Here is a 23,535-nt window from a genome sequence, read left to right as displayed (position 1 = left end):
GAAATACAATTGTAGATATTTTAGAATAAACAAGCAATTTTCTTAATAAAAAATGACAATCGTTTGTAGACTTCTATATTACATATGGACAATAATCCTTCCATTTTAATATATTGCGGATTAATAGTATAATATTTAGGTAAGTATTTGTTTCAAAAACTAACATGACATGATTGTATACTTAACATTTCCTTTTATTCCTATGAATATGAAAAAGGATGTCATGCAATTTGAAAACTCTGGGAACACAAATAATCCATATAGGTGTAATACCACCAAATCATGGTACGTCACATCCGGTTGTATACGAAAGTAGGTCTAAAAAAATATTCCCTTGAATTTGACAGTTGTAGAAAATTAACCCTGCATATCAATGCACTTAAATTTTTCTGAGTCATAAACATGTATGTTGGGTGTCTGAAAGCATCATTCCTTTTTGATTTGATGGTCTTATAAAATATTTTGGAAAGTTAAGGTTACATAGTTACCAAAGCAGGTAACCAGTAAATAACAGTGTAAAAATTGGATTGTTTACTTCCGGTGATGGTTACTTTCTTATATGCAATGAAATGTAGTGTGAAATTTTCACTGTAGCACTGGAAAGGATTAAACTTTATACATGCAAAGTATTTTTTTGGTTGAATCAAAGGTAATTACTGTACAATTTTTTTAAAAGTGCCAATTTAACAAAAACTAATAGGGGAAAATCAATGGTGGTATTACACATATTTAGGGAAACTACATGTGCACTCTTGACCTTATTGTACTTTCATTTTTAAAAATTATTACTTAACCAGTTCATACATTGTAAACATGGACTATTAGGAATGGATTGAGACACAGAAAGCACGTTTGAGGGAAAATTGCCTTGCAATGGGGTTTACGGGTGTTTGCTAAGTCAAATGGGTGGACAGACAAAGCTGTATTCAGTTTACTGTGTCAAATTAATTAAATCACCCTTACAGTTTTGTTTATACATGTGAATTTTCATTTCAGTGTTAACCATGTTCTGAAGAGCATTCTGTTGAAAAATCTTATATGTGAATTGGTCTGCAGATGACACTTTAGCATTAAAGTATGTATCAACTAATGTTATGTTTTTTTGTGTTTTGGTTGCAAAAGTTTACAATTTGCCATTGTGCCGTCTGTATTTTGCACTGACAAAACATCATCTAAACACTTATTTGCCCTTGTTTTATACACATCAGAATCCAGACTCACATACTTAAACTTTATAGTTCTTACCAATTATTTTTTTTACCAGCATTCGAAGGGACATAACCCTTTTTAAAAACATTTTGAGGTATTTTTTTATTACTCTTTCTCCCCATTTTCTAATATAAAATACAAGAAAGTGAATTTTTTGTGTAAATCTATTAGAAATATACTGTTATAAGTAAATAAAAAGACTTTGATACCAGTGACAATAAATGATTGACTGAAAGGAAACCGTTATTTGTCACACTAGGGGAACAGACCAAAAACTCAAGTTACACATAAGGGCTTATAGAAACTTCTGTGGTGACTGAGACAGTTCTTTCAGCTAAAACACTTTACATATTGATCTAACCTTACATTTATTATATTTTTTGGGGAAAATAATCACATTTGTTTTATTTTTTAGACAAAAGATATCAAGTTTTGATGAAAAAAGAAGGAAGAAGGAAAAATGGACCAAAACAGACCTTCAAATGAACTCTAAAAGGTGTAATAAAATTGTTTATCATCTTAAAGTTGTCTTTTGTGTCCTATTTAATTGTTTGAATGCATAGATCATGATCAGATATTAGTCAACACTGCATTTTATAATGATACACTGAAATAAGGATTTTTCAAAGAAGTTAGACTGAAATCCTCGTAGGATATTGCCTTACATTATAGTGATTTTCTCTGAAACTAAAGCTCTGACTAAGACAAAACTTGACAGTTATGCTTGAAATAACTTGCAATTGGAGGGAAAAAAATTACATTAGGTTTATTCGACATTTAGGTGTTCTTTAGGTGTAATACCACCAAATCATTGTACGTCACATCCGGTTGTATACGAAAGTAGGTCTAAAAAAATATTCCCTTGAATTTGACAGTTGTAGAAAATTAACCCTGCATATCAATGCACTTAAATTTTTCTGAGTCATAAACATGTATGTTGGGTGTCTGAAAGCATCATTCCTTTTTGATTTGATGGTCTTATAAAATATTTTGGAAAGTTAAGGTAACATATTTACCAAAGCAGGTAACCAGTAAATAACAGTGTAAAAATTGGGTTGTTTACTTCCGGTGATGGTTACTTTCTTATATGCAATGAAATGTAGTGTGAAATTTTCACTGTAGCACTGGAAAGGATTAAACTTTATACATGCAAAGTATTTTTTTGGTTGAATCAAAGGTAATTACTGTACAATTTTTTTAAAAGTGCCAATTTAACAAAAACTAATAGGGGAAAATCAATGGTGGTATTACACATATTTAGGGAAACTACATGTGCACTCTTGACCTTATTGTACTTTCATTTTTTAAAATTATTACTTAACCAGTTCATACATTGTAAACATGGACTATTAGGAATGGATTGAGACACAGAAAGCACGTTTGAGGGAAAATTGCCTTGCAATGGGGTTTACGGGTGTTTGCTAAGTCAAATGGGTGGACAGACAAAGCTGTATTCAGTTTACTGTGTCAAATTAATTAAATCACCCTTACAGTTTTGTTTATACATGTGAATTTTCATTTCAGTGTTAACCATGTTCTGAAGAGCATTCTGTTGAAAAATCTTATATGTGAATTGGTCTGCAGATGACACTTTAGCATTAAAGTATGTATCAACTAATGTTATGTTTTTTTGTGTTTTGGTTGCAAAAGTTTACAATTTGCCATTGTGCCGTCTGTATTTTGCACTGACAAAACATCATCTAAACACTTATTTGCCCTTGTTTTATACACATCAGAATCCAGTCTCACATACTTAAACTTTATAGTTCTTACCAATTATTTTTTTTACCAGCATTCCAAGGGACATAACCCTTTTTAAAAACATTTTGAGGTATTTTTTTATTACTCTTTCTCCCCATTTTCTAATATAAAATACAAGAAAGTGAATTTTTTGTGTAAATCTATTAGAAATATACTGTTATAAGTAAATAAAAAGACTTTGATACCAGTGACAATAAATGATTGACTGAAAGGAAACCGTTATTTGTCACACTAGGGGAACAGACCAAAAACTCAAGTTACACATAAGGGCTTATAGAAACTTCTGTGGTGACTGAGACAGTTCTTTCAGCTAAAACACTTTACATATTGATCTAACCTTACATTTATTATATTTTTTGGGGAAAATAATCACATTTGTTTTATTTTTTAGACAAAAGATATCAAGTTTTGATGAAAAAAGAAGGAAGAAGGAAAAATGGACCAAAACAGACCTTCAAATGAACTCTAAAAGGTGTAATAAAATTGTTTATCATCTTAAAGTTGTCTTTTGTGTCCTATTTAATTGTTTGAATGCATAGATCATGATCAGATATTAGTCAACACTGCATTTTATAATGATACACTGAAATAAGGATTTTTCAAAGAAGTTAGACTGAAATCCTCGTAGGATATTGCCTTACATTATAGTGATTTTCTCTGAAACTAAAGCTCTGACTAAGACAAAACTTGACAGTTATGCTTGAAATAACTTGCAATTGGAGGGAAAAAAATTACATTAGGTTTATTCGACATTTAGGTGTTCTTTAGGTGTAATACCACCAAATCATTGTACGTCACATCCGGTTGTATACGAAAGTAGGTCTAAAAAAATATTCCCTTGAATTTGACAGTTGTAGAAAATTAACCCTGCATATCAATGCACTTAAATTTTTCTGAGTCATAAACATGTATGTTGGGTGTCTGAAAGCATCATTCCTTTTTGATTTGATGGTCTTATAAAATATTTTGGAAAGTTAAGGTAACATATTTACCAAAGCAGGTAACCAGTAAATAACAGTGTAAAAATTGGGTTGTTTACTTCCGGTGATGGTTACTTTCTTATATGCAATGAAATGTAGTGTGAAATTTTCACTGTAGCACTGGAAAGGATTAAACTTTATACATGCAAAGTATTTTTTTGGTTGAAATAAAGGTAAATACTGTACAATTTTTTGTGCCAATTTAACAAAGACTAATAGGGGGAAATCAATGGTGGTATTACACCTATAACAAATAGTGTCATGCACTGTAAATAACAACAATCTTATCCATAACATAAATCTTAAAACATTATACATATTAAAATGTCTATAAATAATATCTGTAAGAGCTGTACTTGTCCTAGCATACAAAAGATAAATAGTTAAAACTTATCATTACCACAGATCTCTTACAAGGTATATCATACTCTATAATATATATATTAAGTCTTTACCTTCCTAAATTTGAATGGAAACTGGTGAGGAAACCTATATGGTCATCTGAACTTTTAGCCAGAGTTTCTGTTTGCCCCTAAAACAAATAAAACAAACAAATAATAAGACTGCGTACAGATTTATTATTAATTGATCAACTCAATCTTAATATGTATCTTCTTATGTTAAGACTAAATATTAAAGATGGGTGTAAAAGGGGGGGAGGGGGAGGTATCTGAACGGAAGAACGCGAAATAATATGGCCATTTCACGATTAACGAACAATTAAAAATTTCTTGCACGTTGATCTTTTTACCAATTTCACGAAACACGGTGAATAATTAACCTTTTTCACAACTGCATGTTAAATAGAAATGGCAAAACATGTTGCAAGAAAATTACCCTTTACCACCCTCACTAAATATCTCATCTAAAGTCTGAAGCATTTCAGAAAAAAGGTGTAGAAAATCAAGTATAACAGACTGTGTGAACATAAAGTGTAATGGTTAGGGTTTAATAATTACGATGTTATCAATACCATTTCAATGTCTCTTTTCTTCTTCATAAATGCCTTTTGAACCACTTTTTGAGAGAATCTGTTTCCACTCTCTATTTGTTTGAGTCTTAAATGCCTTCTGAGTGTGTCCCACAAGTCTTCGTCAGCTCCTCCTGGTTTTTTCTGTCTTTCTTTAGCTGTTTTTGTGATGATATTTATACTTTGTAATGTTGAGTATGATAACCTGGCCAATCTCTCTCCATCTTCTGTCTGATAAAAACAAAGGAAAATTATTTGAATAAACACATTTATAGGTATGATTCTAAAGACCAGAGATAGTTAAGTTATTTATTGTTATTATTGAGAAATTAACTTAATAAGTAAAATGTATGTTAAGCAATGAACCATGTAACTATATTAAGGTCAAGCGAACCCTATTTGATGGATATACACATCTAACAAAGCTTCTTGGAACCGATTAGTGTTGATCGAGGCAACAATGTGGTAGAGGTTTTGCTCATTGTTGAAGGCTGAAGGTGACATATACTTGTCAACCTCTATATTATTTGGTGTCTTGTAGAGAGTTGTATCTAGCCCCACTCCTAAAGTAGGGTATACAAATAATAAAAATAACCTTATATAAAATGAGATTCAGTGAAAAAATTTAAATAAACATGAAGCATTCTCTGACCTTTTCAATTTGACCTCTAAATGTCTCAGCCATAGAAAATGGAAACTGTTTAAGAATTTCTCTATCAGTTTGTCTTCTCATATTGGAGTAAGTTGTTCCTTAAATAAAAACAAGGTCCTAAGATAAATTATGTATTAATTTTTTTTTTATCATTTTCAATCAGATACCATTTAAAGTTGTTATCTTTTACACTCTTCCATTATACACAATGATACAGTAAAGATACATCTCATATTGTTTGGTACTGTTAAAGTAAAGATACATCTCATATTGTTTGGTACTGTTACAGTAAAGATACATCTCATATTGTTTGGTACTGTTAAAGTAAAGATACATCTCATATTGTTTGGTACTGTTAGGTTACACAATGATACAGTAAAGATACATCTCATATCGTTTGGTACTGTTAGGTTACAGTAAAGATACATCTCATATTGTTTGGTACTGTCAGGTTACAGTAAAGATACATCTCATATTGTTTGGTACTGTTAGGTTGCAAACTTAGTAATGAATACATGATATCATATTCACAAACAATTCATTTTAAAAAAATCAGTAGAATAAATAAAGTACATGAAAAGAATTTGCATCAAAAGTGAACCACTAAAGCTAAGACATAACAATTTGCATATTATTTTTTTGGACAGCATTCTAATGCCACAAATATACACCATGAAATATTGATGATTCGTCAACATAAACTTGATTTTGAACTGTGGAATTGGGACTTTTTTAAATGACCTCAAGATTGTTTTGTGAGTTCAGGGTATACAATCTTGTCTTTTCTAGTTATATATATAGCTTATTATAGCTAACTTTTACCTGTTAAAAATTCTGACATCAAGACAGGAACCTCTCTACTTGGAATGTCATTACTTAGCATCTCAAACAACTAAAATATGAAATATTCAACTGTGTTATCACCATGAATGTAACAATACCTTGAACTTTGAACTGAACAGCATTCACATCATATGTTTACAAAACCAACAGTTCAAAAATGAATGCAAGTGTAATACCTACAGGGATCAGTTTGATGGTACACCTGTAATATATTTTTCTCATATCAGCTGTTTTAAAAAATAAATTCCAATATATATATAGATTGGACGGTTTGATTTCCTGTTTGAATGGTTTTACACAAGTATTTTTGGGGCCCTGTATAGCTTGCTGTTCGGTGTGAGCAAAGGCTCCCTGTTGAAGGTCGTACTTTGACCTATAATGGTTTACTTTTAGCAAATTGTGACTTGTCTCATTGGCACTCATACCACATCTTCTTAGATCTAGTTGTATGTTTTACCTACCCTTTTTACAAGCCAGAAATCTCTCATTCTGAGCAAGACAAAATGAAGTAATGCTGATCTTGTAGTTGGCATATAACAAGCAGAGAACATGTTAACTAACGAGTCTTTATTGATCTCTACTTTCCAAATCAGACCTGTTCTGTAGTCAAACAAACAACCAACTGAAATAGTTGAAACATTATAAAATCATAAAATTAATGTATCAATCCAAATTTTCTATAAGAAATTTTTGTATAATCACAGTTTGGGTAAGTTCTATAAAATATGATTTTATTTCAGAGGAAGGTAAAATTTTAACATGTTTATTTTTAGAACTATAATTTGTGCACGGATTAATCTGCATACAGTCAATTATTCAAAAAATCTGTTTTACAAATGACACCATAAAATTAAGTCTGGTGAAATTTTATCCGATTGTTTTATATAATATATATTTTCTTTAAGGTACTGGTTATATATAAAGTTAGTTTAAGAAAATAGGGTCCTATTAATAATAATTTAATATTGTCAGTTGGTGAGAATCTGAAAATGATCAACCATTTCTATCATCTCTTTCAAACGGTTAGAATTTTCTGCAGTAATGTGTTCTGATGTGCTGCACTGCCTTTTTCTGAAGACTACATAAATACCTTATAATGTTGTGATTCTGGAGGTCTCCAAATCATGGTAAATGGTAGCCTACGTCTCTAAACTCTTTCCAATTTTAAAGATTCAAATTTTATATTTAATACAGTTACCTGTAGGTGTCTCTTTCAGTATATCGTAGAGACTGGATGTTGACAAGTGGAATGTATCTTTTGCAAGGGGAGATAATACAGGTATAACATCAGTACTGGTTACCACTATACTCTTTGGAAGAGTCCCAGTAGAATCATCTTCATTTGTAATAGTTGATTGGATGTTGACAATTTTATCTGAAATTATGTGAATACACAAATATGAGTTGTATTTACCTAAAATAGACTTTTGGCTACAGATACTTGGTGTTACATTTTAAGCTTTACCAGGGAAGTGGCTACATTAAACTCCAGTAATTCTAATATCTTTAGTCCAAAACAACACTTTGTGTCATGGGTTTATCAGATAACTATGAATTTCAGAAAACTATGAAAATTTCAGTATCATCAATTTTCATGAGAAAAAATGTTTCAATCACTGAAGCTGTAAAAAAATCTCAAATTCTTTATAATAGCAATATCATATATGTTCAGTAGTTGTCGTTTGTTGTTCATAAGTGTTTCTAGTTTCCGTTTTTTGTATAGAATAGACCAATGGTTTTCCTATTTGTAAGGTTTTACACTAGTCATTTATGGGAGCCTTTATAGCTTGCTGTTCTGTGTGAGCCAAGACTCTGTGTTAAAGACATTACTTTGACCTATAATGGTTTACTTTTACAAATTGGGACTTGGATGGAGAGTTGTCTCATTGGCACTCATACCAAATCTTCGTATATCTATATATTAATGGAAAATGTATGTGTTAATGTCTTACACACAGTATCATGACATTAGTCATAACTTACCATGCAGTAAAATGTGATGACAAGGTTCAAACTCAATACTGACATTTAACATGTGGATAAAGTAACCAGGAAGTAATACCATTAAATAATCTCCTGTAAATAGAAAGAACAAGGTTCAAACTCAATACTAACATTTAACATGTGGATAAAATAACCAGGTAGTAACACCATTAAATAATCTCCTATAAATAGATAGAATAATTTATTAGGGCATGCAGAGAACCTGATGGTTATCCAAGAATTATCTGGATACACAATATATTTGTAAATGTTACAATGTACCTTTATCTAATTAGCTCAAAAGTTTCAGGCAATGCAATTCTTAAATGATTATGATTGTTTGCAAAAACAGTGGCCTTATTTAGAAAAATATCATTACTAGAATCACTAGAATGCTTATTAGAAATCCAATCAACACTACTTGCTAGTTGATATTTGATATGTTACCACCACATGTTTGAAGCAGTTCTATTTTTTAGTTGGAACGACAAGATAATCAGACATTTTCTGAAAGATGATACAGAGAACCAACTATACCAACCATGCCATGAAAAGTGAAGTCTGTGTCTCCTTGAGAATGGCACACCTGATACACAGCCATGGAGGACCTTAGCTGTAAAACAAACTTATATATAGTAAGGAAAAGCAAAATCCTAAGGAGATAAACGGACACAATATTCAAAACTACATGTTTTTTGGATGAGATGAATTGAATTGTACAGTAGGATTTTAAAAAGTGCAAAAGTGGGTTGTATTACATACATATATATATTATCTATAGATAAGCATCTCCAATAGTATATTTCTCAATTCTGGCCTTCACATACAGTTTCCAAAAAAAATAAATAAGAACTGTAAATCTAAAGTTTATTTTTTATAAATCTACAACATATTCCGTCTTTTTATCACAAAAAAAGTGTTTTTGTAAGTAAAAAAATCTTCCTACCATGATGCACCATGCTGATATAGTAGTTGATTTCTGTAACTTCATCATCAGACTCAGATACACTGGATAAATTAAAATTTCCACTGGAAGTCAGGCAGGCTTGGTTATTCTGGTTATTCTACAGAAAAAATAACATAAAAACAAATATGTATCAATAATGGTAGCATATATATGTAATTCATTTATTTACTACTGGCACTTGAAAGTAAAACATTTCAATTGCCATAAACATACATTTATACATACATAGGCATTGAGATGACATTGCAATTTAACCAAAAGTCAAAGTTATAACTGATATTTTTGATTAACAATTGAAATTTGCAGTTAAATATATGGTCCTTTACAAAATATTCACAAAAAAAAGTATCTCAAGAATTACAATGAATTTTATCAACTGATTTTTTTCATTTGCTTTACGTTTTAAATCAAAATCAATTCAACAGTAAATTACATCATCTGGTGATGTCCTTGACATTCCAATAGATGAAGAGTCTGACTGCTCTGACAATGACTTTGGCCTTTCAACTGAAGGTGATGTCCTTGCTCTGTCAAGGCCAGGTGAAGTCCTTGACCTGTCAAAAGCTGGGGATGTCCTTGACCTATCAAATACAGGTGATGTTCTTGACCTCATTCTGGAAACAGATCTCTCCCTGTTATATGGTGTGTCCATTTGTTGACAACAGATACAAAGTGTTCCATTGTTTTGCGTCAAAACTGCTAAATTAAGGAATTGATCTGAAATATTCAAGTAAATACATTAAAGGAGTAGGTCCGGTAAGGACCGATTTTGGCCTCAAATTTCAGGTTCATCTGACGAAAGATTTTGACCACTTTTTAAACACTTAAGTGTCTATTTTATTTGATTCAATTAGTTAATGTGAAAGATTTTAACTGATTTTGTCATTAAAAACGATCCGATTCAAGCTCAAAAATGAAAAATCTACCAAATATGCCAAAAAATGCCACTTTTCAGATGGTTTTTGTCAAAAATGAAAGTGGCCGCATCCGTGTTCATCCTCAACCTTTATATATGTTATGTATTATCATAAAATACAACTTACATTTTAATATTAAGGATGAACACGAATGCGGCCACTTTCGTTTTACACGAAAACCGTCTAAAATTTAACTAAAATGCTAAAATTGTGAAGATTTCAGTGATTTAGCATGACTTAATGGTGCTTGTACCCGATATATGTGCATTGTATTGTCAAAAACAGCCCATATTTATGTAACAGAAGCATTCTACTGTTCAATTGATAAATAAAATTTTACATTTTAACAATTTTGTAAAACTGCTATATTTTGGGGCCAAAAAGGGGTCTTACCGGACCTACTCCTTTTAAATGTTCTCATTAAAGTAAACTCACATCTGCTGAAGGTTCAATGTGAATGTTAGAATAACATATAGAGGTGAATGGTCCTGTTTTCTGTATTATTTTGAAAAGATTTCCTAATTGTTAGACTGCATTCTCTGTGGACGGTATCAGAGCACATTGCATTTCTACCTACTATTACATTATAAATGTGAACACAAACTTGCTATCATTCAATGTGTATGTGGTCAAAATGTCATGTTGAACTTATATGCACAGGCAAAGCAACAGATAGAAACTGCTATTTTTTAATATATTATTCAGATGCATCAAACATAAGTCACATACCTGAAATTCCATTATCAAGGATAGATGAATTGTAAAATGACCTACAATATAAGAAAAAAGTTTTTAACACAAACATATTTTTATCTTAATCCACGTCTATGAAGTGTTTAGTATATGTTAAAGTGATTTCAATAAATGATTGATTGATTGATTGATTGATGGTGTTTAACACATCTTTAAAAGTGCCACTTTTGGGCTATTTTAGGGGGGGGGGGGGGCAGTTTTTATTAGTGAAGGAAGCCAGAGTGCCAAAAGAAAAGAGTGCACCAGCAAGAGCGAGGTTTGAATTTACAAACTCAGTGTGACTGGCTAGTGATTACAATAGTAGAGCTACTTAGACCACTTGGCCAACAAGAAAAATCTTTGGAGTAGAATTTGAATTTTTATGATTTTAAGACAATTTTAGAATGTTTTTTGCTTATTTTATGTGCATTATATACAAATATTTACCTATTTTGACAGAATGAAATCAGCAACATTTCAGACAATAAAAGAGATAAATGCATTAGTTTTTCGATTTTCAGTTGTAGTTCAACGAGCCTAAGTTGAATGCAAGATTGTACCAAAATTTGTGACATAGACCTAGACCATTTACTGTTCCTTGGCCTTAAGTGTTCTCAATTTAGCAGAATTTAACTAATTTCATTTGAAAACCCTGCATACTATCAAAATCCACTGAAAGGAACTTTTCCAAAATGAAATATAGGTGTTGGTTCAGCAGTTATTTATGTTTTTATGTGTATACAAAAAGGTGCACTTACCTCATACTGGTTTTTACATGTGGAAATGGAAATGATATGAGCACATCAAACTGAAAAAAATATAGAAAATGTTTATTTTACATGAATGTTTATTATTTACTTCATGGAAAAAATACTTTTATAAATGCAGACGTTTAATTAATACAGACAATTTCAAATTCATAAATTCATGTTCTAACCAGCACAGATGTAAAGACTTCCTAGCAAGAAATTGCCATAAAAAACAGCTTACAAAAAAAAGTCTTAATTTTCAGACAAATATTTATGATTTCACACAGTCACAGTTATTTTATACGCAAATCAGAAAAGTCCCCTACCAATGCAAGTTTTTCCAATAACATTCCGTGACAAGTGGTCCAGACAAAAAACTTACAATATTTTCATATTGAGCTGATTGATAGAACTGTATAGCTGACATCATAGGTACATGGTGGTCCTTATTTTGGTCCCTGGCCCCTGGATGACGGTAGTGTATGTAATATAACTGTTGGTGTTGACAGTCCCACTGACACCATACAAACTTCTTCACTATTGGTTTTGTCTCTGGTTGTTTACTCATTACCTGAAAAAAGTGTATTTAAGTGCCAGTCTTTGTAAGAATCAGGCAATTTTGAAAAAAATCAAAACATGGCTGTAAAAAACCCACCTACCTAGCCATCCTATTTTGAAGTAACACTCATCCTGAGTTAGAAATGGTAGGTGTTTAGTGTCTGTGTGTCTGGTAACTTGAGAAATATTTAGATAAACTTTGGTTAGAATGATAGTAAATTACAGAGTTTGCTCCCCTTAATTGTTAATTTCTAGTGCATTGTAACCAAATTTTATCTCCAATTACCAGAACAGGACAATGAAACGAATGGTATATTTTTGCATCATTATACATTTTGAACATAAATTAATGTCAACCTGAGTGGGTTTTTGTTGGTCATGTTTTCACCACTGCCTGATTCTTAGGTAGACTAGCATAAAATATCACAAAACTTTTCATTAGCTGAACTGTACAGATTCTATCACTTCTAAGGACTTATAGAGCCTATGGCTTATTTAAAGTTTTTTGCTATTTGGAGAATTTTGCAAAGTTTGTGTTCATTTATTTAAAACTTTAGTCGCTTTTAGAAACTTGACATATTGTGTTTACCCTTGTTGAGAGCTGTGTTGTAATATATATGTCTCTTTTTTTTTTGTGTTGTGGGATTGTTGTCATACTGTTAACTGTAATGGTACTGTCCATTTTACATTTACCTCTCTTTGTATAATGCATTTGTTTTACAACAATCAAACAACACAACAACACTAAAAAATATCAAGTTTTTTATTAAGTTTTTTAAATTATTTTAATTACATGCCATCCAGGCTGTCAGAAAAAAAAATCTTTTCTTTTTAAATCTCCTCATATCATTGTTGATGCAGTAATGTCTAAATTTAATTGACAGACTTGTCATTTTAAAAGTTGATTAATGAATTGTAATTTCTCAAATCATCTATTGTAAATATTCTGTATCAAATATATGTAACAGTACTTACAACTCCTCTGTCCCCAACTCTACCTAGTGGGATTCTGTATAAACCAATAGCTAAAAATATAACAGAATTTAAACTTCATTTTATAAATTTACAAGGCAGTAGTTCATAATAATTTAATTTACTTTAATCTTTGATATTGAAATTCTTTATATGGTTTACATGAAGCACTTACCCTAAATATTAGTTTTCTGCTTTTTTCTCTATTTTTTCTATCATTATTTCCTCATTGACATAAAAGATTGAGGAAGCAGGACAAGTCGCCCACTGGCAAATCGCCCCACACCTAATCGCCCCACTTTTTCACCAACTCGCCCCACTTTTAAAAAAAACGCCCCAAACTGATTTACCAAAACTTTTTAAAAAATCGCCCCACATGTGAAATTTGTTAAAAAATGTTTAATATTACCCCTGCCAACTCGCCCCACTTAATGGAAAACGGTAATATTTAGATTAATATATAATTAAAATTAAAAACTCACCCTACTTAAGATCTCAGATCCGGACATCCTGGCATTTAAATTTTTTTAAGAGGTGATGCAGATAGGATTCCTCTAGATTTTTCATCTATTTGAAGGTGATAACTGATTATTTATATTGTTGATTATTTTTTAACCAGAGGATATAGTATGATAAAAATCAAAATGGAGATATTATATAGTGTCTTTAAAAATATTAAGTGGGTAAAATTACTAGATTCAACTGGTGTCAATATATATCAATTAAATTAATTTGCATTGAAGTCTATGGAAAATCAAGAGGATTCTTATCCGCATCCCCTCTCAACATTGTTTATATAACACAAATTCTAATCATTGATTGGTCAGTTACATGTTGTGATGTCACTGCAGATCTGAGAATGAAACTAATCTACACAGAATACAAACAAACCGAAAATTATTAAGAATAATTCAACACAAATGAGCTATCAGAGAAAGGCAAATATTACTTTCAATTAAATATCAAAGAGAATGCCTATTCATTCATTTACCATAAGCGTGTGTCGTGTTTTTGTTAGTAAATTGGAAAGCCAACATGCATTACAGTTTAATTATTTTATTCGTAAGTGGGTCTAGTTGGTAGCCTTTAACTCTATTCATACTTGTACTTTTCATAAGTGGGACTATTTGACATTCATGTTACCGAAATATTAATACTCACTTCTTACTACTATTAAAAAAAAAGGAATAACATAAGATGTTTCTATACGGTTTTCAATGGGATAGCATCTTTTTCCATAAGTGGGTCGAGTTGGCAGGAGTAATATTCACGGAATTTAACTTATATACAACGGGATAACATCTTTTTCCATAAGTGGGGCGATTTGGCATTACTAAATTCATCCTGGTTAATAATATATTTATCTAGATATTATCGTTTTCTTTTAAGTGGGGCGAGTTGGCAGGAGTAATATTCACGGAATTTTACTTATATACAACGGGATAACATCTTTTTCCATAAGTGGGGCGAGTTGGCATTACTAAATTCATCCTGGTTAATAATATATTTATCTAGATATTATCGTTTTCTTTTAAGTGGGGCGAGTTGGCAGGAGTAATATTCACGGAATTTTACTTATATACAACGTGATAACATCTTTTTCCATAAGTGGGGCGAGTTGGAATTACTAAATTCATCCTGGTTAATAATATATTAATCTAGATTTTATCGTTTTCCATTAAGTGGGGCGAGTTGGCAGGAGTAATATTAACGGAATTTAACACATTTCGCAAGTGGGGCGATTTTTTAAATAGTAGGGCGATTTGGTAATCCAGGTTGGGGCGGTTTTTTTAAAAGTGGGGCCAGTTGGTGAAAAAGTGGGGCGATTAGGTGTGGGGTGATTTGCCAGTGGGGCGATTTGTCATGGATTCAAGATTGATTAGTGTTAAATGCCATTTTCAGCTTTATCATGTTAATATGCTATTTTGTGGCACTCTGTTTTTATCAGTGGAAAACACCTGACTGCCCGGAGAGAACTGACAACCTTTCAATTAAGATTGGAGATAAAGACACCTTCCATGTAAGGGGTTCAAATAAACAACCTTAGTTGTAACAGGCTAGTGATCAAGTAGTTGCACTTCTTAGATTTTTCGACCATGTCCTCCTTGTCATAATGAGGACATTTTTTAGGGAATGTTGGATGGGATTATGGTTGCAACTAGTGGAAAATATGTGTTGATAACTGTAAAAGTCATATTCAAGAACCATATCATGATAGCAATCCTAAACTTCAACTTTACTGTTTACCAGTCAGAAGTTGAGAACCCTTTGTTCAAGTTTCCCTGTTAGCAACAACCCATTATCAAGCAAATCAAAATAGAAAGAAAATAAGTTATCCTTGCAGCAGCATTATAACGAACAATTATAATATCAGCAAATCATTTTGCCCACTTGAATCTCAAATCAACCTATAAGTCTATCAGCCTAACAATGTCTGACTGTTTTTTTCATCAAAGAAATTAAAAAAGGACTATGTTTGAAAATAAATAAAACACTTTAAAAAAAATAAATAAACAGCTGCGCCATGAGCGCATGATAAGCCCTTCGTCTTGTGTGAGAAGTTTAATGCAATAATCATAGTTTCTGAGACACGGCGCGACATGTGAAAAAAAAAACTTTAAAAAAAAACCTCAATAACTCTAAAATAAAATTTTGAATCATCACCTAAAAATATACAGATCTTTAGATTAATATAACTAAGAAGTGTGTAAAGTTTTAAGCAATAGTAATTAATGGTTTTTAAGATACGATGCAACATGTGAACACCCCCCCCCCCCCCTCTCTTTTACAAAAAACTCAATAACTTAGAAATTAAATTTTGAATCATCACCAAAAAGTATACAGATCTTTGGATTAATATAATTAAGAAGTGTTTGAGGTTGAAAGCAATAATAAAAAATCATTTTGAGATACAGTGCGTCATGTGAAAAATACACACCCCTGTTTTAGTTATAAAGTTCCGTAACTCAAAAAGTTAAAACCCTATTTTCCCAAAAAGTATACAGATCATTTGACCATCATAAGAAACAACTATATAAAGTTTCATGAATTTTGGATAAGTGGTTCTCAAGTTACGGTGCTACATGTGGATGCTGGATAGACAGACGGACAGAAAGACAGACAGATGGACGCCGGACATTTGTATACCATAATACGTTCCATCAAAATTTTGACGGGCATATAAAAAGAGAAAGTCCAACCACATCTGTTTTTTTTTTACACATTCACATTTTTGATAACTTACATTCCTTGTGTAACATGACAATCATGTGACATTCCTTGGCTGATGGCTGACCTAAATACAGAAACTGAATTTTCAGGAAGTGTGGACGTTCTAAGTTAAGAGAAAACACTCTGCTATTTGCTGCACGAATTTCTGCTAAATATGCACTGTATGTTTCTGAAATAAATATAATAAACATAATAAACTGTTATCACAGAGATATGTCTTGCTTTTTTGTGATTTCGATAATACAAATGTTGAAATTAAAATAGCAACACTTAAACATGTATGTTTTGCAAATATTCAAAGTCCATGAACCATGACTGAAGGTACATGGATAAAAAATCTCCAGGGAAATGAGATGTGCCAATGCAAATACAACTGCATACCAAATACCATTGACTTATCATAAGTAATTCGCTTTAATCAAACCTAAACACAAACTAAAACATGTAAACTAAACAAAATTTCAAAGTCAATAAACCATAACTGAGAGGGCTGGGTCAAATAATCTCCATAGAAATGAGATATTCTAATGCTGATACAACTGTATACCAAATATCTTTGACTTACCACTGGTGGTTCCCCATAAACTGACCTAATCACAAACTAATACATGAAAATATAAGCAAAAGTTTCAAAGTCAATAGACCATAACTGAGGGGGCAGGGCCAAATAATCTCCATGGTAATGAGATGTATTAATGCTAATACATGACTGCATACCAAATACTATTGACTTACAACAACAAATGGAAGTTTTTAACGACCTTGACTGGCTATACAGCCCTTGCACGGTCGGTATTGACTTACCACTAGTGGTTTACCATAAACTGACCTTATCACAAACTAATACATGAAATGTAAGCAAAAGTTACAAGACAATAGACCATAACTGAGGGGGCAGGGTCAAATAATCTGCATGGTAATGAGATGTACTAATGCTAATACAACTGTATACCAAATATTTTTGACTTACCACTAGTAGTTCACCATAAACTAGACTTAATCACACAAACTAATACATTGTTGATGCCACCATTGCCGATGCAGTAAACAGCATACCTATGTCTCGCTTTTTGACATCATGAAGCAAGACAAAAAGTCAATGGAATTCACAATTCAAGTCATGAAAGCTTGTAATCAACCAATTTTCAAATAAATCAAGGATTTGGCAATGACTTTGACAGAAATTTTGCAATGGATAAAACTTCATTGACCTCAAATTGCAATATTGTGATCAAATATTTGGGTCACAGGAGCTTGTTTTCTTGCTACAATACAAAATAGGTAAATTTAGATTATCAGAGTTATCTCCCCTGATATGAGCAATTTGAAGGGAAAAAATCAAACACAAGTATTCTGTAATTGTCAAAACTGTAGAAATGATAAGATAATGCACATATTCTTTTACATATATGAATGGTCTTACAAAAGTGCATAAGAGCACATGAACTACAGCTTACTTCTTATCATAGTTCTTCCTCAATGCAGGTCCTGAAATGCAATTTCCTTATCAGAGGATGACAGGTATGGTTTTAATTTTGTGGAGAATATCTATCATTCAAATACTGGTAAATAAAATTCAACCCCAGCATACCATGTCTGCTTTTACAGTTAATCACAAATAAAATTGCAGCAAAGTGGGCTAGAAGAGGCTAATCTGTGAATATAATTTGGTAAGCAGTAATTTGTTGCCAGTTGAATTAAAGTTACCTTTTCCATGTTTCTGTCCTGAGGCACTTGTGTCCTTGGTTACCACAGAAAATGCTGAAAATGGTAAATCAAATTATTAATGCATATATATGACTAAATGGAATCAGATTTACATTATTTGCATTGCTGTTATAAGGACTGCTGGTAAAGGTGACAATGAGAAAAATCATTTTATTATTTAAATAAACAGTTTTCATTCTGCCTATGTCATGTCAGGATTGTCTCAGCTTATCATTGACAGCGTCTTATCAGGTTGTTTCTCATATTGTTAAAAGTGAAAGAAAAGAAATGACTGTCTTGTGTTTCTAATAGTTACTATGCATTTTCTGGAGCTTGTAATGCAGTAAGAAATTTACTTCTGATGCGGGTAATAAATATTTTTAATTGATGATATCAAAATATTCGTTTTTTTTCCATTTTAGGTGATTGTCTAATTGATGACAACACAAAATTTTGCCATTCCCACAATACATTTGAAATAAACAAACCAGCATTTGAATTGTTTTACATTGTCATTTTGGGGCCTTTTATAGCTGACTTTGTCGTGTAGGCTTTGCTCATTATTAAAGGCCATACGTTGACCTATAGTTGTTAATTTCTGTGTCATTTTGGTCTCTTGTGGAGAGTTGTCTCATTGGCAATCGTACCACATCTTCTTTTTTATATTTACTTAAGAATGGAAGTAAAAGGATTCACGATCCAAGTAAACATAGCTGTGGAACTGTAGCTCTTAGGTACTAGGATATTTTTTGACAATTTGCAGACAATCTGCCAATTGTCAAAATTATCATAATGACATAGAAGAGCTACTGTTCAAAAGGTAAAGTAAACAGTGCAGTTTTGAAACACACTCTTTTCTAAAATAAAAGCTTTGTTTAAGTCAATAGCTGTAGGAGTTATATCTGATTTAGGATATAAAATAAATGCGGACTAGAAGCTTACAAACCTTACCAATTAAAGATCTGCCTTCATTCACAGAACAGGAAACTACTTTTACTCTTTGAGTGTATGTATACAATAACTACAAGAAAAAATATACAAATAAGAAATATTTTTTAAAAAGCAATTGGACCTATTTGATACTATAAAACACAAGTCAGTTAATATGTGAAATATATGATAGTAGGAGCAAACAACAGCCAACATCAATAATTGAATTTGGCCAAAAAATAATTAAATTGTTGTGAAATTACATTCTTGTTATATATTTCTTTTTGACTCACATGAATTTCTAACGATAAATGCATGGATTACTTCTCTCTAGAACTTTAAGATTTGTAGTTGGTGTCTTTTTTATTTTTAGAGATCTATTAATACCCTGCCACTTCCTGTTTGTGTTTTTATTAGATATATTTCTGCTTTGCCTTGATCTGATGGGTTCAGCCTTTTTTGTTGATGTTTGTTGTTTGTTCTTACACTGTAGTGTTACACCACTGTCCCATGCTAGGTGAGAGTTTTCCATAAAACATATTTTACCCTCCCACTCTCTATATGAGCCTACAGTACAGTGGTTGTCATTGGTTCATGTCTGTCATATTTGTTTTTCATAAAATGTTTTGTTTCAAATAAGGCCATTAGTTTTTTTCAATTAAATTGTTTTATTTTGCCTATGTTTGGGCCTTTCAAAGCTGACTACAAAGTATGGGTCTTCCTCATTTTTGAAGGCCATACAGTTGCCTATAATTGCTTACATCAACTTCATTTAAAATTTGGTGGATGTTATCTCATCATACCACATCTACTTTTTTATATTGATATTTAAAGATGACCTGATGCATTTAACATTTTTAAAAACGAGTTTTTCATTTAGTTCTGAGTCTTCAGACAGAGCTTTTAACACAAGACTACTTTAGATTCAAATCTTGTCATAAATATAGACAAATCTTGAAATGTTTTTGATGAATGAGTCACACTGGTTGACCAGTGGTCAATTAGCCTAAATGACAACATTGAACCTACTGGGATGTATCAGTATTATGACATGTGCTGCAAGAATTTAAAAATAGTTTTTTTTTACAAATATATCTGAAGAAAATGAATCACTAAATAGTATAAGTACCTGGTATGACTGTTTAGCAGGATCATACATTCCAATGTGGGTAACAATGTCTCCCTATAATTAACAGAATGAAAATAGTCATTTGTTAGATATGAATTGACCTGGCTAAGGAAATATCTTTGGGTTTGGGTTTATTTTTGTTTGTTTTGATATATAAATTCAATCCCAAACTCCTTACTGTTATCTCACATGAACCTCATGTACTTTAGTGTTACATTATTTGGTTTGGGCATTGTTGTCTCTTTTAAATTCATTGCAGTTTTCAAAAAATAGTATTATAGATAAGATATATTATGTGTAAAACAATCATTTGTAATTACAGAGTACTTATTACAGAAAATAATATAGCTAATTTCATGTTTTCTATGCATCAAATAGAAAGTTATTTTTTAAAACTGGAAAAAAAACATTTGACTTGCATCAGTTTTATCAGACACATCATCCCAGGTAAACAGTATACATCCATCCTTCTCTTGATTCAGTATCTTTAAATTCTCTGAAAAGATAAAAAATAAAATATTAAATAAATGTTCTTCTGGTCTTAAAAAACACATTATGAAGGCCATACTTTGACCTATAAATGTTAATTTTTATGCAATGTGACTTGGATGGAAGAGTTGTCTCATTGGCACTCATACCACATCTTCTTATTTCTATCATACAGAAAACACTCTGTTATAAATGTAGTCATGGTCGCAAAACAGTAGATACAAAGGTACATAGTCAGAAAGATAACTTTGAGTGGAAGAAGGGGGCAAGAAATATTAAAGTCTAAAAATATTTGTAAAACAAATCTAAATCTATAAAAATTTCAACCCTAATGACTGTTTATTATCCTTTATTTAGACAGATAAAAACTGCTGGTACACATTTGTACTGAAGGAATAATAAAAATTAAATAAACACTAACAAAAAGGAAGTAAACATAGATAAAAACCAATGAAAAATTAGTTATTTATAACTATGGTTAAGTCGGCAAGATAAAAAAAAATCAAAGGATTGCTTAATCTTGCTTTATGTAAGGTTATTTTTTATTTAGTTACATAATGGCTGAACACAACGAAAAAGATGACCAGTACTTGGGAGCACAAGAACACATTAATCTGCCATCACATAAGCTTCAGACTATTTCATGTGTAAGTCATCCAACTTATGATTTGATACTATTTTGTCGTGATTGCCATGGATTAATTTGTTCAAAATGTTTAACTGATTCTCATCAGCAACATTCTATGTGTGACATAGCTGTCATTCACAATGAAAAGCTTAAAGATTTAACCAATCAAAGAGATCAAATATATAGCAAGATTTTACCATTTGTTTTGTCAGAAAAGTCGAAGTTTGAAGAAATGCTTTCCTTGCATACAGTCAGTTATGAAAGTGAAAGGGAGAAAATAACTGAAAAAGATAGGAAATTGAAGGATGAAATTTCAAAACGAACAAGTTTACTTCTTGGAGAAAAGGAAAAGGATTACTTGATGGCTAAAGAAAATATTGAGCAAAATATCTCTTTATTACAAGAAAAAATTAAAGAATTGAAAAGCAGTGCTACTCTAACAGAGGAATATAGTAAACACAACAATATCAAAAATGTATGTCATATTTCTGATGGAATCCAGAATTATGTTCAAGAATTTGTAATTAAAAGACATCCATTACCATTCTCAACTTTAACATTTAAAGAAGAAAGTTACAATGCTTGTGAATTACAAAACATATTTGGGAAACTTGAGCCAGGCCTCCTTACAAATGCAGACCATGTTGAATTTGCCTCTGAAAAATCAAGTTATTCAACAAATCTAAATCTCATAGGAAAAATTACAACTGGAGAAAACACAATTTGGATAAAAAACACAAAACAAGCAATTTTACAAGAGATAAATCTAGCAAATGAAATCAGTGGCGAGGAGGAGGTCAAAGATATTCAAGTAAGGGATATGGTAGCTTTAAAATCAGGAGAACTGCTGCTTGTACTTGTCAATGATCCCATCATCAAGATTCTGAAAAAGGGTCAAAAGAAAATGGAGAATTTTTATAATATGGACAAATCTTGGCTTTACGCAAAAGTATTTCCAACAGCAGTGCATGTCCTTAAAAACAACAAAGTAGCTGTGGGTACAACTGAAGTCAAAGACCAATCAGAAGGAGAAAACATTTCAGGTCAAGTTGTGGTTCTTACAGAAGATGGCAAAAAAGATCACGTTTACGATTTCAATTCAAATAAAGAGGCCCTTTTCACTGTTCCTCATAGAATAACATCAAATACAAACGTAGATATAATTGTCCTTGATAGGCCACCAAAGGGAAATGGAAGACTGAGATCAATAGACAATGAAGGAAACATTAAGTGGGATTATACTGGCCTTGAAATTCCGAAACAAAAACAATGCTTTGATCCTTGGGATCTAGTTACTACATCACATGACAGTATAATCACATGTGATTTTTCAAATGAAAATCTGCATATACTGAATTCCAAAGGGAATGTCATAAACTGCATCGGGCTAACACCACTTGATATTTACCGACCAGTTAGTATGGCTATAATCCAGAATGAAACATTGCTTATTGGATGTGCATCAACAACAGATAATGCCAAAATTCATAAACTACAAATTAAATCTAAAGAATAACAACTGATGTACTGTAAATATTCCTATTTTTGTAATTTTATAAACCATTTTATATTGCCATATTTTCATTTTTCTGTTTCTTATTTATATGTGTATTCAGGAATGCATATTCTACATCATAGGGAGTGTATAAAAAATTAAAGTGATATTTTAATTAAAATTAATCTAGCATGAATGCATTGAACTAATGTAATAAAGACAGAGATGAAAAAATCAAGAAAAACAAATTGTGAACTTCCTCATAAAATTTACTTAAATGTCAACAAACTCAACATGTAGACATGATAAATCTGGACTTTGATTATATCTGATCAAACTTGTCTCATACACCAAATTTATTTAGGTACTTTTATTTGCTGATATGGTCAAATCAACATGCTTTAATTGATAACCTATAAACATAACCTAAATATATCACAAACATTGTACAAAGGGTTGCTCATGGTGTCATATTTATATTAGTTAAAGCCTTCCAAAACAGTAACAGTTTAAAATAAAGAATTCACAACAACTGTTGTCTATTCTTAATATATTAGACAAAAAATGCATTCAAATAGGTGCAACACCACTAATTCAAACCCAGTCTGAAAGAGCATACTTGAGGAAGAAGTA

At 31.4% G+C, this 23,535-nt stretch overlaps 1 protein-coding gene and 1 long non-coding RNA gene across 2 annotated transcripts in view; one reads left to right on the top strand and one right to left on the bottom strand.

The window, feature by feature from the left end:
• Positions 1–23,535, bottom strand: part of LOC139524584 (protein pigeon-like) — a 91,086-nt gene that overhangs the window by 24,269 nt on the left and 43,282 nt on the right. Inside the window, exons 2-20 of the mRNA XM_071319466.1 lie at positions 20,710–20,786; positions 20,291–20,344; positions 19,183–19,252; positions 18,232–18,285; positions 16,538–16,693; positions 13,297–13,346; positions 12,146–12,334; positions 11,773–11,822; positions 11,012–11,052; positions 9,799–10,082; positions 9,345–9,462; positions 8,940–9,011; positions 8,399–8,491; positions 7,614–7,790; positions 6,877–7,037; positions 6,395–6,464; positions 5,573–5,670; positions 4,924–5,151; positions 4,406–4,482 (exon numbers count right to left, since the gene is read on the bottom strand). Coding sequence (XP_071175567.1) covers positions 4,406–4,482; positions 4,924–5,151; positions 5,573–5,670; positions 6,395–6,464; positions 6,877–7,037; positions 7,614–7,790; positions 8,399–8,491; positions 8,940–9,011; positions 9,345–9,462; positions 9,799–10,082; positions 11,012–11,052; positions 11,773–11,822; positions 12,146–12,334; positions 13,297–13,346; positions 16,538–16,693; positions 18,232–18,285; positions 19,183–19,252; positions 20,291–20,344; positions 20,710–20,786 — 2,119 coding nt within the window. The remainder of the gene's footprint in view (positions 1–4,405; positions 4,483–4,923; positions 5,152–5,572; positions 5,671–6,394; positions 6,465–6,876; positions 7,038–7,613; positions 7,791–8,398; positions 8,492–8,939; positions 9,012–9,344; positions 9,463–9,798; positions 10,083–11,011; positions 11,053–11,772; positions 11,823–12,145; positions 12,335–13,296; positions 13,347–16,537; positions 16,694–18,231; positions 18,286–19,182; positions 19,253–20,290; positions 20,345–20,709; positions 20,787–23,535) is intronic.
• Positions 967–3,445, top strand: LOC139524598 (uncharacterized). Its single transcript, XR_011664821.1, has 4 exons — positions 967–1,075; positions 1,625–1,705; positions 2,734–2,812; positions 3,362–3,445. It is a non-coding gene; the product is annotated as an uncharacterized lncRNA (long non-coding RNA).

Source organism: Mytilus edulis, chromosome 1, assembly GCF_963676685.1.
Source record: "Mytilus edulis chromosome 1, xbMytEdul2.2, whole genome shotgun sequence".
NCBI lineage: Eukaryota > Metazoa > Mollusca > Bivalvia > Mytilida > Mytilidae > Mytilus > Mytilus edulis.
This window is presented reverse-complemented; position numbering and strand designations above follow the sequence as displayed.